This window comes from Nicotiana tomentosiformis, chromosome 4 (genome assembly GCF_000390325.3).
Source record: "Nicotiana tomentosiformis chromosome 4, ASM39032v3, whole genome shotgun sequence".
NCBI classification, from domain to species: Eukaryota; Viridiplantae; Streptophyta; class Magnoliopsida; order Solanales; family Solanaceae; genus Nicotiana; species Nicotiana tomentosiformis.
Window position 1 is genome coordinate 77110221 of NC_090815.1, and position 15576 is coordinate 77125796.

At 36.4% G+C, this 15576-nt stretch overlaps 1 protein-coding gene across 2 annotated transcripts; it reads right to left on the bottom strand.

The window, feature by feature from the left end:
* Positions 1 to 51: 51 nt before the first annotated feature.
* LOC104118205 (auxin response factor 17) lies at positions 52 to 11276 on the bottom strand. Of its 2 annotated transcripts, XR_691220.4 has the most exons (4): positions 10065 to 11275; positions 1299 to 2059; positions 677 to 726; positions 52 to 347 (listed from the first exon to the last, which is right to left on the bottom strand). XR_691220.4 is itself a non-coding variant. In XM_009629404.4 (3 exons), exons 1-2 carry the CDS (start codon positions 11103 to 11105, stop codon positions 1343 to 1345), a joined length of 1758 nt encoding a protein of 585 aa, XP_009627699.1. In that variant the 5' UTR covers positions 11106 to 11276; the 3' UTR covers positions 52 to 347; positions 1299 to 1342. The 2 variants fall into 2 exon arrangements, 1 of the variants encoding a protein (XP_009627699.1); XM_009629404.4 differs by lacking the exon at positions 677 to 726 and having other exon boundaries at positions 10065 to 11276.
* Between the last annotated feature and the right edge of the window lie 4300 nt (positions 11277 to 15576).

Consider the following 15576-nt stretch of genomic DNA (forward strand, 5'->3'; position numbering starts at 1 on the left):
GGAAATGGTAAAACGTATTCAAACATATAAAATTTACCAAAAGACGAAATATTGGGTAACGTAGATAGCATGCGAAATTTGTTAAACTCCATCAAAAAGCATCTACCATCCATAGCAAATTCTAACTTTGCATCTAAAAGGGTAACTGGACATTAGGTTATATTTCAAGACACGTATTAACAGGAACATATAGAATACAATCTCATGTACTGGCATCACTATCAAGCAAACACATATTTACTTGACATCTAACATCTTAGACTAAAGCCTGCACTAGTTCTAATCTCCACGGGAAAGCAAAAATCCAAAATGGAACCACTGCTTGAATCCGCTCCTTCCTTGGATACCTGCAAAGAATAGAAGAGATTAAAGAAAGGCTACTGCAAGCAGAATGTTATGAAGAATCACCAGGCTGAAATTAAGTCCATAATCCAACTGAGGGAAGACAGACACGTTTGTCCCAAGCTCCAAAATATCCAATTGTTTGTTAAATCGTTAGTAAGATAGCAATTACAACTACTCAAGTGTTGCCTAACGTGAAATCATGACAGATTCAAAACCTACTAGTTCATGCATGATACACAGCAGAGATTGAATATAAGTAACAGGACACAAACCAAGCTACAACACGAGAGCATTTCAAACTCCAAAATCTTAATTTCATGAAGTTACTTACACTCCTCTGAGCAGTAACCAGAATATCCCAAACTGCTGATTATGTCGTCCCTTCAAGAGTAAAAAATGGAAATTCTCTTTAGTTCTAATCATTAAGACAAGAATGATAGTAAGTGTAGCAACTAGTGATCCGTTTCCACTGGCCTACCAGGTCGTCTCAGTTAAAGAAATTTAAACATTACGATTAGTACTTGAAAATCTCACTTCTTCAGATTTAAAATAAAAAGAACCAGAAATTACCGTTAAATTTATAACAGAACACTATCTCAATTTCATGAGTTTCATATAACCCTCTTAGCAATAACCTTAATATCCCAAACTTCGAATCATGCCCACCGTCCAAAAGTGAAAAGTGGGAGTTCCCTTAATTTCTTAACACAAGAATAATAGGTAATTGTAGCAACTGGTGATCCATTTCCACTGGCTAACAGGCAGGCCAGAAAAGATATTTTGAAGGATAACTCTTAATATTAGTACTCGAAAATCTCATATCTTCAGATATAAATAAAATGAACCAGAAATGAATATTTGATATATAGTAGAAAGTGTAAAGATATCAATCTGCAAGTTCTAGTAGCTCTTTATGTTCAGTCAAGGCATAGTCCAGTGAAGTAGCACTTTACCTGTACAGCTTTCCGATTGATGGTAATTACGGATCATAGCTATCTCATAAGGAACATGCTTCGACAGCTGAGGCTCTTTGGTGTTGGACATCAAGACTGTCAAACATCTCGATATAAGGTTTACTCAGAGAAATGTTAGACTTGAATGCACCATCTATCTCTTTAAACACTTCAATGCTATCATTTTCAGAGCAACCGAAACCATCAAAACCTCCTTCAACAGGTTCAACATGGATGACCTTACCAAATAGCTGGAAAGAATTGACACGAACTTTTGTCAAGGAGCTGGAACCCGGTTTTGTAACCAGCTCATTGTCCCAAAAATGTACACTGCTCTGACTATCCGGAGAGAAGTTGTCTGAATATGAACTGCCAATGTTCAGCTTGGTGGATACACTCTCAAGCTTTGGCTTGAATTCTTCATCTAAGCTATTGTCAGTGCCCAACCCAAGGTTGTTATTGCTTTTAACATTGGATAAACTTGATACACAAATTTGATTTTGCCTGGCTCCCTGCATGCCCGCAGGAAAAGATGTATAATTGCCCAACGATGGGCTACAAAGTCCAATCAAAGGATTACTCAGCCCTGTCATAGGCAAGAAGAATCTTTCCTCTCCATCAGGTAACAACCCATTTGGCAGTTTTATCTTCTTTGATGGAGGAAATCCGGAGTGAAGCTGCGGGATTGGAAGAATACACTCAACTTGCCAAGGATTCACCCTCTTAGCATACTGAAGAACTTCTGGTTCATCCCAAGTGATCTGCAATGGAAATCATAAGAATATCAGATTGACCTGAAAATGAGGCTTGGAAGCAAACCATAGCCAACGAGAAATAATAGCTCTATTAATTACATAAGGAGAGAAGCCAAATGGGCAATGCTTCTGGACTTGGCAACTTTTAGTAGTTGAGTAAAACCAGTTCACAATGACTGGTGAGGTTGCTCCAATGCCAACAGCACTTCCAACCAAGAGGTTGGGAGTTCAAGCCAAGCAAGAGATTAAAGTGGGAAATGGCCACGGTTGATTTCTAGGCAGAACGGGGATGGGGGAGGGTGGGGGTGTAGATTTACCATATTAAAAAGATAGTTATCCTAGTTCTTAATTATTAGGGAAATCCACAGAAGGACGCACTGTAAATTTGGTACTGCACTTCTAAATATGAGATCCATAGACTTTGGGCTGATTAGAGCAAAAAGAACCTCAGTAAATGTAGAGATAAAAGGCAAAGATTAGCTTGAATGATATTGTGATAGCATAACAGGCTCTATTAATTGTGCAATTAAAGAGCCTAGTACATGCACTACTTACCCTTAAGACAACTCAGAACTTATTAAAAACAATTGTGACGCACTAATAAGTGAGATGAGTAAGCACCACCTAATGTGAGAACAGAACACACACCCATTTGCTGACTTTTACTTTAAATGCTAATAGAAAGAGTTTCTTTTTCCTTTCTTTCTCATCTTTCTATTCTTGCTGTTGCCCAACTCTCAACTTTTTCTTTGTTCTCTTCTTCTTCTCCTCCTCTCCTTTGGCATCCTCATTCCCTCAACCACTACCAAGCTCCCATTTGAACTTTATCGTAGCCTTGAATATGGACTGAACATTGTCCTAACTTCTCTCTTTCTATAGATTGCGAGGACACTCATATTGGTTTAACAAGATTCATTAAAATTTACAGTTCAAAGGTCAAAATCTGGAGAGAAAAAAAAAAACAATCCTGAATATCAGTTTACCATTGGCTCCACGACCAAGTAAGAAAAGAAAAGGCAAATAATTGTAGAAGTACAATCATAGTGCTAAAAAAGAAACGGCAAGCATGTAGTTTCATAAGAGGTGACTGCTCAATAATTATATCCCTCATCATTGTTCCATCAATGACAAATCAGTTATCAATGTATTATCATCATTCCCTTATTTTCCCCCCAAGATATTAATTATAATTCTTTTGCCTTTCCATAACAGATATGGACCTTCCATAGATATAATACCTCTATGCTCAATGTCTTTTGCATTAATAAGATGTTAAAATTAGTATGGTAAGCAAAGATATTAGTAGTTGAGATTTTCTCTCCAGCTACCAATCTAGTTGCAATTAGCTGAAATTCTCTTATTTAATATCATATACATATTCCGCATGCATAAAAATGAATCATTTCCCTCAGATTTACAGCTCTTCGTCATCAGAATTAATAGATATTAGATTGCTTTTTGTAAGCATCCTCTCACGTTTTCCTCTACCATTCTAAGTTATGAGATCCACTAGAAACACAATTAGGTCCTCCAGGTTTTAAAAGTATTGCCCTTAATACTTTGTTGTAAAATTAATTGGGAAAAAAAGAGCTTGCACAAGATGAACTGCTGGTGACGACTGGGTAGTGGGAAAGAGACATGAAAAACTGTGGCAGCTATAAACCTTTCAAAAAGCGGGACGTCATAGTGGAAGGGAGCACATAAAGAGAGAAGAATAATAGAGAAGCTTGGGTGAGGATACATGTAAACAAAGAGGAAGAAAAAAAATTTGAATATCATGTGAAAGGAAACCAACAAAAGAATATTTTGTCAATTGATAGCAAACCAAATGGATAGGGAGCTTGGAGGAATAAAAGCCCTCAGGAAGCAGTTTGGTGGGCAAAGTATGAGGTATAAACAGTTTATGAACGAACAGCGCACTTTATCCCCAAAAACGTTTGATGACAGGGAAAGCGCATTAGAGCAGTGCTGCCAACCGACCAAGTGGGGGAACAGATACAGAAATTATCTTGATGAAGCAAATACAGAAATTATTAACAAAACGGGACAAAAGTCAGTGGTGCAACACCAAATTATAAGTATCATTTACTTAAGATTTGGTGTTTCAATTGAAGAATTTAGAGCATTAATCAAAGATTGTGTGCATTTTCAGATTTTATATGATTTGGAGAAAGTTTTGAACAAAACAAGAAATAACAAGCCAAAAGAAGAAACCGGAAGAATCCGAGTGTTGCTGTGATCACGGGGCATGTGTCGGATCACGGCATATAGGGAAATGGTCAAATTTGGAAAAAGCAGCATTGCTGATCACAGGCCTTTAACCGTGATCACAGCACAAAGAGACTTGGTCTAAATCGGGAATACGCCTATTGCTGCAATCACAGCCTATGGCCCGAGATTGCAGCACTAAAGTGGTCGGAGGGGTACTTTTGGTGAAATTTTGTAGGTCATTAAAAATCATATAAATACTCATCTTAGTCGTTGGGAAAGCTAATATAGCTGGGACTCAGAGCTTGGGAGCAAGATTCAAGTGTCTTGTGTTAGTATCCTACATCAGTGGTGGATGTGGTAATTTGTCTTCTTATATGACCTTGGGCAATCCGCCCCCTCATGAGCCAGCATTTGGGGGTTGAATTGGGCCCAAGATCCTTTTCTTATCATGGTATCAGAGCCAGCCCCATCTCTATACTTGGTTTACCCGATGTTGGGCCTCATATTGTGTTGTCCACACTCCAGTTTCCAAGTCTGGATGTGAGGGGGGTTAGTATCTCACATCAGTGGTGGATGTGACAATTAGTCTTCTTATTTGGTCTTTGAGCAATCCTCACCTAATGAGCTACTTTTTGGGGTTGAGTTAGGCGCAAGATCTATTTTCTTATCATCCTGCCCCTTCGATTGAACATGGCGCAATGCTTAGAGTTTTTCTGTTCTTTCTTTCTCTATCTTTTGTATCATAGTTGTTATTCTCATATTTGGAAGATTTCTATGGATTGGAAGATGGGTTGTTATGTTAACTCCACAACTAGTGTAGCAAACTAACTTCTTGTTTATTTTACATTTTAATTTAATTCTCACCTAGTGTGTTTGGCTTAATAGTTATTTGATTAATCTTGCAATTGTATGGGTTCTTTGAGCCAATCAACTCTTGAAACCTCATTTACTTTGGTTTAAAAGCGGAAGAGAAAAATTTAAAATTGGGTCTTGGTTGAACTCGGGAGAGTTAACTAGGATAAACCTGTTAATTATCGGAGATATTAATGGGTAATTAAAAATCTAATTATAGAGAATTCAAGGCTAATGAGATTGACTCAAGCATAATTGGTGAGAGATTAGGCAATAAATTAAATTACACTTAATGTGAGCTTGCAATCCTAAAGTCTAAATCCCTTGCTCTCCCAAATCTTGTGAACGTCGTTGATCATTTAGTTGCTTTCCTAGATAGTTTACGTTTACCTTAGGTAGTAACTCCAATTTTTTACTTAGCATAAAGGTGATAACTCCGCTAGCAATCCGATTCTCCCTAGTATTGCTCCATGTGAGATTTGACGCTGACTTACATTGAGTATTACAGTTGTATGACCACTTACACTATTTATAGTGTTCCAAAGAGAGCACTAACACTGGGGTGGATAATGTCAATAAAACTGGGTTCAGGAACGGCCAAAAGAAGCACAAGGGCTAATTAAGGTAAAATATACATGCCCCCATGCAGAAAGGGTTAATTATATCTTTTAATGTTCAACAACTGCGAAAAAACAAAACTATGTGATTGAAAAAATCCTCTTTATGTTTTCATTCCTATCCAGCCAAAACAATGTCCATTACATATCACAAAAGTAGGTTACAAGTCCGTTGGAGGACCAGTTGTAATCACAATGACATCAAGGGAACTTTGATGAGACAACCTAAATAGAATTATTAATCAATCCAGTCTCCGATGATATATGTATATTTCCTATTGGCTTTTTATGTTCTAACCTAAGGACCTTTATGGGCCGTCTAATTGAAGAACAAGGATAATTCCGAGATAAAATGCGGGATTTTTTCGGGGCATTTTGTTGAAGGATAAGGATAACAATATAAAACAATCAAATTATGAAAATACCCTTCTCAAAAATCTCCCAAAGTCCTTTCAGAAAGCCAGGTTTAAAATTGGAAATAACAGATTATCCAAATTCATCTAAAGTAAAACCAAACTCATGTTTTATATTAAACTTGCATGTCCCCTTTAATTCAATGAACCAAACATCTAAAAAATGTATATATCCATTAAATAATCCCGCAATTATTTCCCGTATTATAATCCCCATATTATAATGCGAAAAATAAAATGTTTGCAAACCACACAACACCTTAGAGCTCTGCAAGATCAGACCCTCAAGATTTTCCTTTAATTTAACCCCATTAACAAACACTTCTTTGATAAAGAGGGTGTTTGGCTAAGCTTATAAACTGGTCAAACTGGCTTATAAGCACGTTTTGGCTTTTTTACGTGTTTGGTAAACATCCAAAGTGCTTATAAGCCAAGTGCCTATAAGTTAAAATCAGTCATAAGCCATAAGTTGGTCACCCCCAACTTATGACTTTTCAGCTTATAAGCATTTTTAGTTTGACCAAGACTTTTACTAGTTTATCCTTAATAATATTTTTTAATTTACAAAATAATTTTTTTAATTTTCTCTTCATTCCGTATTCATTACTAGAATAATGATTGAAGTTCTTGTGCTACCTTTCTGAGCTACAATTCAAACACACCAGCCATTGGTGTTAAATTTTTTTAAGGCAAAGCTGGAGTGAACCTGATCTCTTCTATCTTCAACAAATATTCTTTGTATCTTCTGAAGCTAATCGTAGAATCTTGCAAACTCCCAGTAGGTTATGCCGATCAATGGTGATTCTGTTTCTTTTTTCTTTCTCTTTGGGGGCGGGGGGTTGTTGGTTCCATAATGGATTCAATCTCCATTAATGGATTCAATCTTCTTCCCTAGTTTTTGTTACTCCGTAGACTAAATTTATCCTTTACTATAATTTGATGGATTCAATCTTCTTTCCTAGTTTTTGTTACTCCGTAGACTAAATTTATACTATAATTTGATTGAACATTTGGCTGGAGCATATCTGTTTGGACTGACGGAGTTTTATTGAGAAACAAAAAGGGAATATCTCTCTCTCTCTCTCTCAGAAGTCTTGTCGTATTCTGCCTGCTCCAATAATTCGGTATTACCGTCTTCAATTGTTTCAATATTTTTGCAATCCTAATATCGTTTCACCCCATTTTTACTCTTCTCTAGAAAGGGTCTTCACTTGTTTCTATGAAGGTGTTTGGCTAAGCTTATAAGCTGGTCAAACTAGCTTATAAGCACTTTCAGCTTATCCACGCGTTTGGTAAAGTTAAAAGTGCTAATAAGTCGCATGCTTATAAGTCAAAAATAAGCCAAAAGCCATAAGTTAGTCACCCCCAACTTATGAATTGTTAGCTTATAAGCACTTTAAGTTTGACCAAGATTTTTACTATTTTATCCTTAAACTATTCTTTTTTAGAAAAAAACTCTTACATCGATACTCACTGCCTCAAGTATTGTTTAAACCTAAACCCCCCCTCCTCTTCAAGTCTTGAATTCTCATTAACTATTTAAGATAAGCAAATTCTCTATTCCTTTGCATATTTGTATCTTTGTGATTGTATATTAATCTCTGAACTGTATGTAATAAATGAGGACATCAAAATTTTTGGTGTATTGCTTTCTAAGTGTTGTGGTGATGAAAACAGTGTTTGTTTCTCTTCAAATATTTTGTCCTATTTAGGTTTATTTTTTACTGAGAAACTTTTGTCAATTTATTAACTATTATGACTTATAATTATATGTTTATCATAAAATAAATTATATTTATCATAAAAATTATCTTATCTAAGCACATTTGTATTTAAAATAAAATGACAAATAGAATATTTTGTATTTGAATCGATCTGGAATCTAAAATTTTGAAGAAATTATGCCGTTATAAGTGTAAGCAGTAGTTATAAGGTTATTTAAGTCATTTTAACAGAAAAAGAGCTTATCAACACTTTTTTATCAATTACTGCAACAACTTATTATTAATTTCAGCACTTGTATCCAAACACGTAACTGGTTATTTATTAAATCAGTTTCAGCACTTAAAAGTGCTTTTCGGCACCTAATGCTTATCAGCTACTTCAAATCAGCTAATCCAAACAGGCTCTATATCTTTTTAATCCTAATATGTCTTCTCCCTGTTCTTACTCTTCTTAAGAGAGGTTCGGTTAAAGATGGAAAACATCTCCATGTCCAAAAGATAAACAACAGGAAGAATGTACAGATCACAGCATATAGATTGCCTTACACACGTGCGTATACGGTATACCTAACTGATGTCCATGTTAGCCATGCCACCCATTTGAGTGTTCGGCATCAAAAATATAAGTAAAAAACTTAATAACTATTAACCACTTAGCAGGAGATTTAATTGATTTAGAACAATTAATATATATGCTATATGAACAAAACAATATTGTGCGAGCAATATACCTGACAATTACAAGCTGTAACAATTGGTAAATTAGAAGCTATACAGGGATAGAAGAGGTAATAGCACAACATTAAAGAAGTTTATTCTACATAAAATGAGAAACATCAAATACAAATAAATGAAGCTACACTCGGAAACCAAAAACACGTCAGTTGATCTCTGTAAGCACTTTTTTATCTTTTTAATTTTGATAGGTTCCAAGATGAGCTCCTCTCACTAAAAAGTAGCTGATCTCTGAGCTTTCCTCTGTCCTTCTATAATATACACTGTTACCAATCAAAAAAGAAAAGGACCAGAGTATTCCACTTAAGCTACCGAATATAACCTTCTTTTTTTGCGAAATGTAAATATTTCAAGCAGAATATGAACTCATTTCCTCAAAAAAGATAAAGCATACACTCAGTTGACTTATGTCATTTTGTTTTAGGCATAGAACACTTGTGCAGCCTCACTAAGAGAGATGGTAAATACAACAAGCTCATTTATTCTAATGAACTACCTCAAGCCCAAGTAAGAAACTAGGCCGAACCAGGAAATTTTCAAACCAATCATTGGAGGAAGTAAATGCATAAGTAGGAATAACCAAAACTAATGTAACCTACTATTCGTACAACATGCTTCGCGACAAATTTATTTACTTCCTCCTGTAAATGAGGTTGAAAAGACGATTACAATTATTGAAAGAAAGTTAGCCTAATTATCACATATCACCTAAAAGTCCCAAGGACTCTGCAGTGTAAAAGTCCATTAACAGCATAACAGATTGAGATTCACCAGTATGGTAGGCATAAATTACGATTATCAACTGCAGAAACTTTCAATTGCATTGAATGACATGACTATTCGGACACAATCGTGGCAATTAATTGCTGCATCCTCAACAGAATTTAATTGCGTAAGTGCTTAAGGACTAGAATCTCTTCCTTTAGAAAGTTTGTATCAAGTCATTGCAAATGGATAGAGAAAACACTCAAAACGAGCCCTTAAGTTTGATTTACTCAAAGTAGTTCTTGTAAGATGAACAAGACTCTGTTTAGTTGAACCGTAATGCTGATGAACACACTGTTAACATTTTCAAACAAAATAAAAAGTTTGGTTTACTCAAAATCCACCTGATTATCATGTGGCGTACTAAAAATCCTCCATGTATGCAACACCAATGCACTTTTTGGTCCTGACATACGGTTTCCATCCAAAACTAATATAACCCGCTTAAAAGCTCACCTGAACAACAACCTGTTCATTCCCAGAAAGCAACAACTATGTGTGAAATGATAACAACGTCCCTTGACGTCAGATACGATAACAACAGCTTTGATCAGAAAAGAACACCAATGCAGTACCATAAACAGTTCCATGCTCAAATGACAACAATTATAACTAGTCTGCAATTCATACAACTCTAATTTATAGACATATAATCAGAAATAAATCAACAGATAGCAACAGAATCATAACTTACCTGAAGCATTCGCCATGGAGAGCCACGCCAAGGGCCACTTTGAGGCAAATTGACAGATGAAACAGTCCCTTGAAAGCAAGCCGTTCTAGATGAATCCTCCGTCTCCACAGCCATCTTAACTCTCATACCAACGGTCCAAAACACAGTTGACGATGCCTCTACTGTTTCTGCCCTCACCACAAAATCTGCCCAGCCTGCCCGCGGATAACACGACACCTCAAACGCCATTCCCCGTGCTGCCATTTCTGCTGCCTCCACAACCGCCTCCGTTGCCACACGCCCCTGCCCAGTCCTCCAACGAACTTCCCCACCGCTACTGGTTGGTTCAGTACTTCTCAAAACAGTTGAATTCCACCTCTCGCAAATGTCGTTTCCTCGTGTGGCTCGTCGGACTCCGACGTAAAGTTCCCCGGTGTTAATTTTCCGTACGAAAACCGCGGAATCACCGGCGACGAGCTTTTTACTGTTGACGAACTTGCTCCAGCCGGTAGTTAGTAAATGCCGGCGAGGCGTGCCACGATAAATGTGCCGAAACTCCCATACACAACCATGAATATCGCGAATAGACAAATTCTGAACCGGCGGTTCAGCCACGAAATTGAGCCTAGGGAGTATCGAATCAGCGCAGAACCGCGGGACAGAGAAACCTCCCCCATTGTTCGCATCCGAAGGTGTTAAAATCTTCACGAATGAAACGACTTCGTTTTCTGCATCCTCCACGTCACCATTCATATTCACAGCAACGTCGTTATTATCCTCGCTCTGATTAATCGGAAGCAGGAAAATTTTAGCATAAGCCTCGTCGGTAACGGAATCAGCGAGAAAACGGACGGAGAGTACGCGACAGAGAATAAACGGAGGGATAAGAGAGGAGAGGAAAATAGGTGACCCACAGTTGGCGTGTTCAGCGTGTCCTTGCGGGAAGTAGTAAACCCTGGTACCGACGGTTGGGATTTGGACAGAGTTGCCGGCGATTGCTTTCCAGACTGTAGGGTCCACATCATTACTTACGGCGGGGACGGCGGTGGTTGAAGGCGGCATTGGTGAACGATGAATTGCAGAGAGAATGTGGCGTGCGTGTGTGTATACTCGGTGTGTGTGTGTGAGAGAGAGAGAGATATTCAGAAAGAGTTTTGGTAGATATATAGGTGTATTGAGAGTGGAGTGGTCGGATTGCCGTTCAGGGGTCGGAAAGAGAAGAAGGAGTATATTTTACCCTTGATTTTTGGTATTATTTACGAAACGAGGCACGACAATTTAAATGTAAATTTTGTACTTGCATTTTCGGAGTGAGGGGGGAGGAGGTTGTATTGACGCGAGATGGAGTTGCGTGCGGTTCAACTCCTTTGGGAATAAATTTGTTTATGCAAAAGATTTGGAAAAGTTAAAAGTTACTATAATTGACTCTCTGCCTGAAAAAATATTAATTCCCTCCGTGTCGTACCCAGTAAGTACTATTGCTATTGAAAGTCAAATAGGAATTTTTTTCTCTTACTATGACTTTTCCATAAATTTTTAGCTATAAAATATATTTTTTTCATTGTACTATTGCTATGTGGTTTGATTAGATATAGAATTGTGGTCTTAAAATTTAAAAGGATAAAAAAATTTGTGGGACTTTCAATTTGTGTGTCTATAAAAATATCTTATTAAGGATAAAATGAATAAAATAAAAAATTAATGTGAAAACATATAATTATTTTGAGCAGACTAATCGGAAAAAATTTCGAAATGAAAGAACTGATTCAAAATTTACCCGGAAGTTTAGATGTGCTTATCAACATAATACAGACATTTACTTGATTATGGAATAGATGAAATACTTTTCAACGGACAAACTAAAAGTTGCTATATAACTATTTAAATTTCTATATAATTATTACCGACTAAGTTGTTTGGGTGGTAAGGTTTAATACTTTTGTAGAAAAAGTAACATTTAGTTGATTGAATCTTTCGCCCCTTATTTTTTGATGTCGTAATAGGAAATAAGCAATTGCTTAGTTTGAGAGGTTTGTTCATGTTTCAATTACTAGATTAGATATTATAAATATTTTAGGGGAAAAAAAGATAACATGATAATTTAACTTTTGTTGAAAAAGAGAAACAAGTTATAAAATAAAGACCGTAAAGTAAAGATAAGTATAGAGAGAAACTGATATATTATTCAACTTCAAACTTATGTACATAATGAACTGAAAACTCCTCTATTTATAAAAGAAAGGAATGAGATGCGAGGCTTTTCAAGAAGCAGTTGCGAGGCTTTTCAGGAAACAACTGCGAGACTTTTCTTGAGCTGCTTGTAAGTTGTCTGCATGAGCTGCATGAGCTGCTTGCAACCTGCCTGTTTAATAAGAAGCTGTTGCAAATCATTTCATTAGGTTTCTTGCAACCTGCCTGCATCAGCTGCTTGTAGATAAACTTCAATAGAGTACCAACCGGATAATCTTCTTCAGGAAGATTATCTATAGCGGAGTAATAAATGGACATCCACAATATAATTATTTTCATCACACTACCCCTTGGATGTTCATTAAAAGATATTGTGCCTCGTTAAAACCTTATTAGAAAAAACCCAGTGGAAAAAATCCTAGTGAAGGGAAAAGAGCACATATTTAGTAATACGCATTTCTAGCTGCCTCATTAAAAACCTTACAAGAAAAACTCCATGGAAAACACCTTAGTAAGGAAAAAAGAGTACAACGCGTATTTCACTCCTCCTGATGAAAACTTTGTTTTAAATATTTGAGTCTCCGCATTCCAATCTTGTATACCATCTTCTCAAAAGTTGAAATTGGCAAAGATTTATTGAACAAGTCTGTTGGATTGTCACTTAAACAGATATGTTGCACATCGATGTCACCATTTTTCTGAAAATCATGTGTGTAGAATAATTTTGGTGAAATGTGTTTCATTCTATCTCCTTTTATAAATCCTCCCTGTAATTGGGTTATGCATGCAACATTGTCTTCGTATAAAATTGTGGATCTTTTATCACATTCCAAACCATATTTTTCTTGAATAAAATGAATCACTGATCTCAACCATATGCATACCCTACTTGCTTCATGAATAGCTATTATCTCAGCATGATTTGAAGAAGTAGCAATAATAGATTGCTTTGTGGAGCGCCATGATATGACAGTACCTCCACATGTAAACACGTACCTGGTTTGAGATCGAGCTTTATGGGGATCAGATAAATAACATGCATCTGCATAACCAACAAGATCTACACTATCTTTATTAGCATAAAACAAACTCATATCAAGAGTTCCCTTTAAATATCGCAAAATATGCTTAATCACATTCCAATATCTCTATGTAGGAGAAGAGCTATATCTTGCTAGTAAATTAACAGAAAATATTATGGCAGGCCTTGTAGCATTAGCAAGAGACATAAGTGCACCAATTGCACTGGGATAGGGTGTTTCAGGACCAAAGAGTTCCTCATCCTCTTTTGGAGGTCGGAACAGGTCCTTATTCACTTTAAGTGATCGAACAACCATTGGTGTACTCAATTGGTGCGCTTTGTCCATGTAAAATTATTTTAATACCCTTTCTGTATAGGCAGATTGACGTATAAAGATCTCGTCTGCTAAATGTTCAATTTGTAGACCAAGACAAAGTTTTGTATTTCCAATATCTTTCATCTCAAATTCTTTCTTAAGATATTCAATTGCCTTTTGGAGCTCTTTTGGAGTTCCAACAAGATTTATGTCATCAACATAAATAGCAAGCATAACAAATTCTGATGTCATTTTCTTTATAAAAATACATGGACAAATAACATCATTTATGTAACCCTCTTTCAACAAATATTTACTAATGCGATTATACCACATGCGCCCATATTACTTTAAACCGTACAAAGATCTTTGTAATCTGATTGAATACATTTCTCGAGATTTTGAATTTGCTTCAGGGATTTTCATATAAATCTCATTATCAAGTGACCCATACAGATAAGTTGTAACCACATCCATCAGATGTATTTCAATCCTTTCACGTAAGGGTAAACTGATGAGATATCGAAATGTTATGGCATCCATAACGGGTGAATATGTTTCTTCATAATCGACTCCAGGTCGTTGTGAGAATCCTTGTGCGACCAAGCGAGCCTTGTATCTTTCAACTTCATTTTTGTTATTCATTTTTCGCATAAAAACTCATGTATGACCAACTGGTTTTATACCAGCAGGTGTTTGGACTACTGGTCCAAAGACTTCTCTTTTAGAAAGTACGTTCAATTCTGATTGAATTGCCCCTTGCCATTTTGGCCAATCAGATCTTTGTCGACATTCTTCGACAGATCGGGGTTCAAAATCCTCACTATCTTGCATAATGTTAAGTGCAATATTATATGCAAAAATATTATCCACTACTATTTCAGATCGATTTAAATTAATCCCATCACCAGTAGAACTTATTAAACATTTCTCACTCACTTGAGTCTCGGGTTCATTGATTTCTTCAAGAATCTCAGAACTAATCAGATCTTGGGTCTCTTCAGGAGATCCCTTTAAAGTATCGTTTTGATCATTTATCTATTTTCTTTTTCGGGGATTTCGATCCTTATAACCCAAAGGCCTACCACGCTTCAAGCGTGCTTTAGGTTCACTAGCCCTCGTGCTAGTAGATGGTCCTGCTGGCACATCAATTCGGATAGGAACATTCTCTGCAGGGATATGTGACTTAGTTATCCTTTTCAAATTAGTAAATGCGTCTGGCATTTGATTTGCTATATTCTGTAAATGGATGATTTTTTGGACATTCTAATTACATATAGGGGTACGTGGATCAAAATGAGGTAATGATGAAACTTTTTACACAATTTCTCTTTTGATTTCCTTTTTCTCTCCCCCTTATTGTGGGGTATTTATTTCATCAAAGCGACAATCTGCAAATCGAGAAGTAAATAAATCTCCTGTCAATGGTTCAAGATAGCGAATAATAGAGGGTGATTCAAACCCACCATATATTCTTAACCTTCTCTGGATGGCCACCTTACTGCGTTGTGGTGGTGCTACTGGCACATATACAATACATCCAAAAATTTGTAGATGTGCAATATTTGGTTCATGACCAAAAACTAATTGTGACGGAGAATATTTATTATAATGTGTCGGTCTGAGACGAATAAGTGATGTTGCATGCAAGATAGCATGGCCCCAAACAGTAGTGGGAAATTTTATTTTCATAAGTAGTGGTCTTGCTATCAATTGCACGCATTTAATAAATGACTCTGCAAGGCCATTTTGAGTATGAACATAAGCTACAAGATGTTCAACTTTTATCCCAATTGATAGACAATAATCATCAAAATCTTGAGATGAGAACTCTACAGCATTATTAAGGCGAATAGCCTTTATAGGATAATCTGAAAAATGTGCCCTTAATCGAATTGTTTGGGCTAATAGCTTTGCAAACGCCAGGTTGCGAGATGCTAGTAGGAAAACATGAGACCATCTTGACGATGCATATATTAGGACCATAAAATATCTAAATAGCCTAC

What these genes read in the sequence shown, in the direction of transcription:
- LOC104118205 (XM_009629404.4), bottom strand. Translation starts at nt 11,105, where the DNA reads ATGCCGCCTTCAACCACCGCCGTCCCCGCCGTAAGTAATGATGTGGAC. An exon ending in CTCCATGGCGAATGCTTCAG is followed by an intron (nt 2,060 to 10,064) that starts GTAAGTTATGAT and finishes TTTCCATTGCAG; the next exon opens with ATCACTTGGGATGAACCAGA.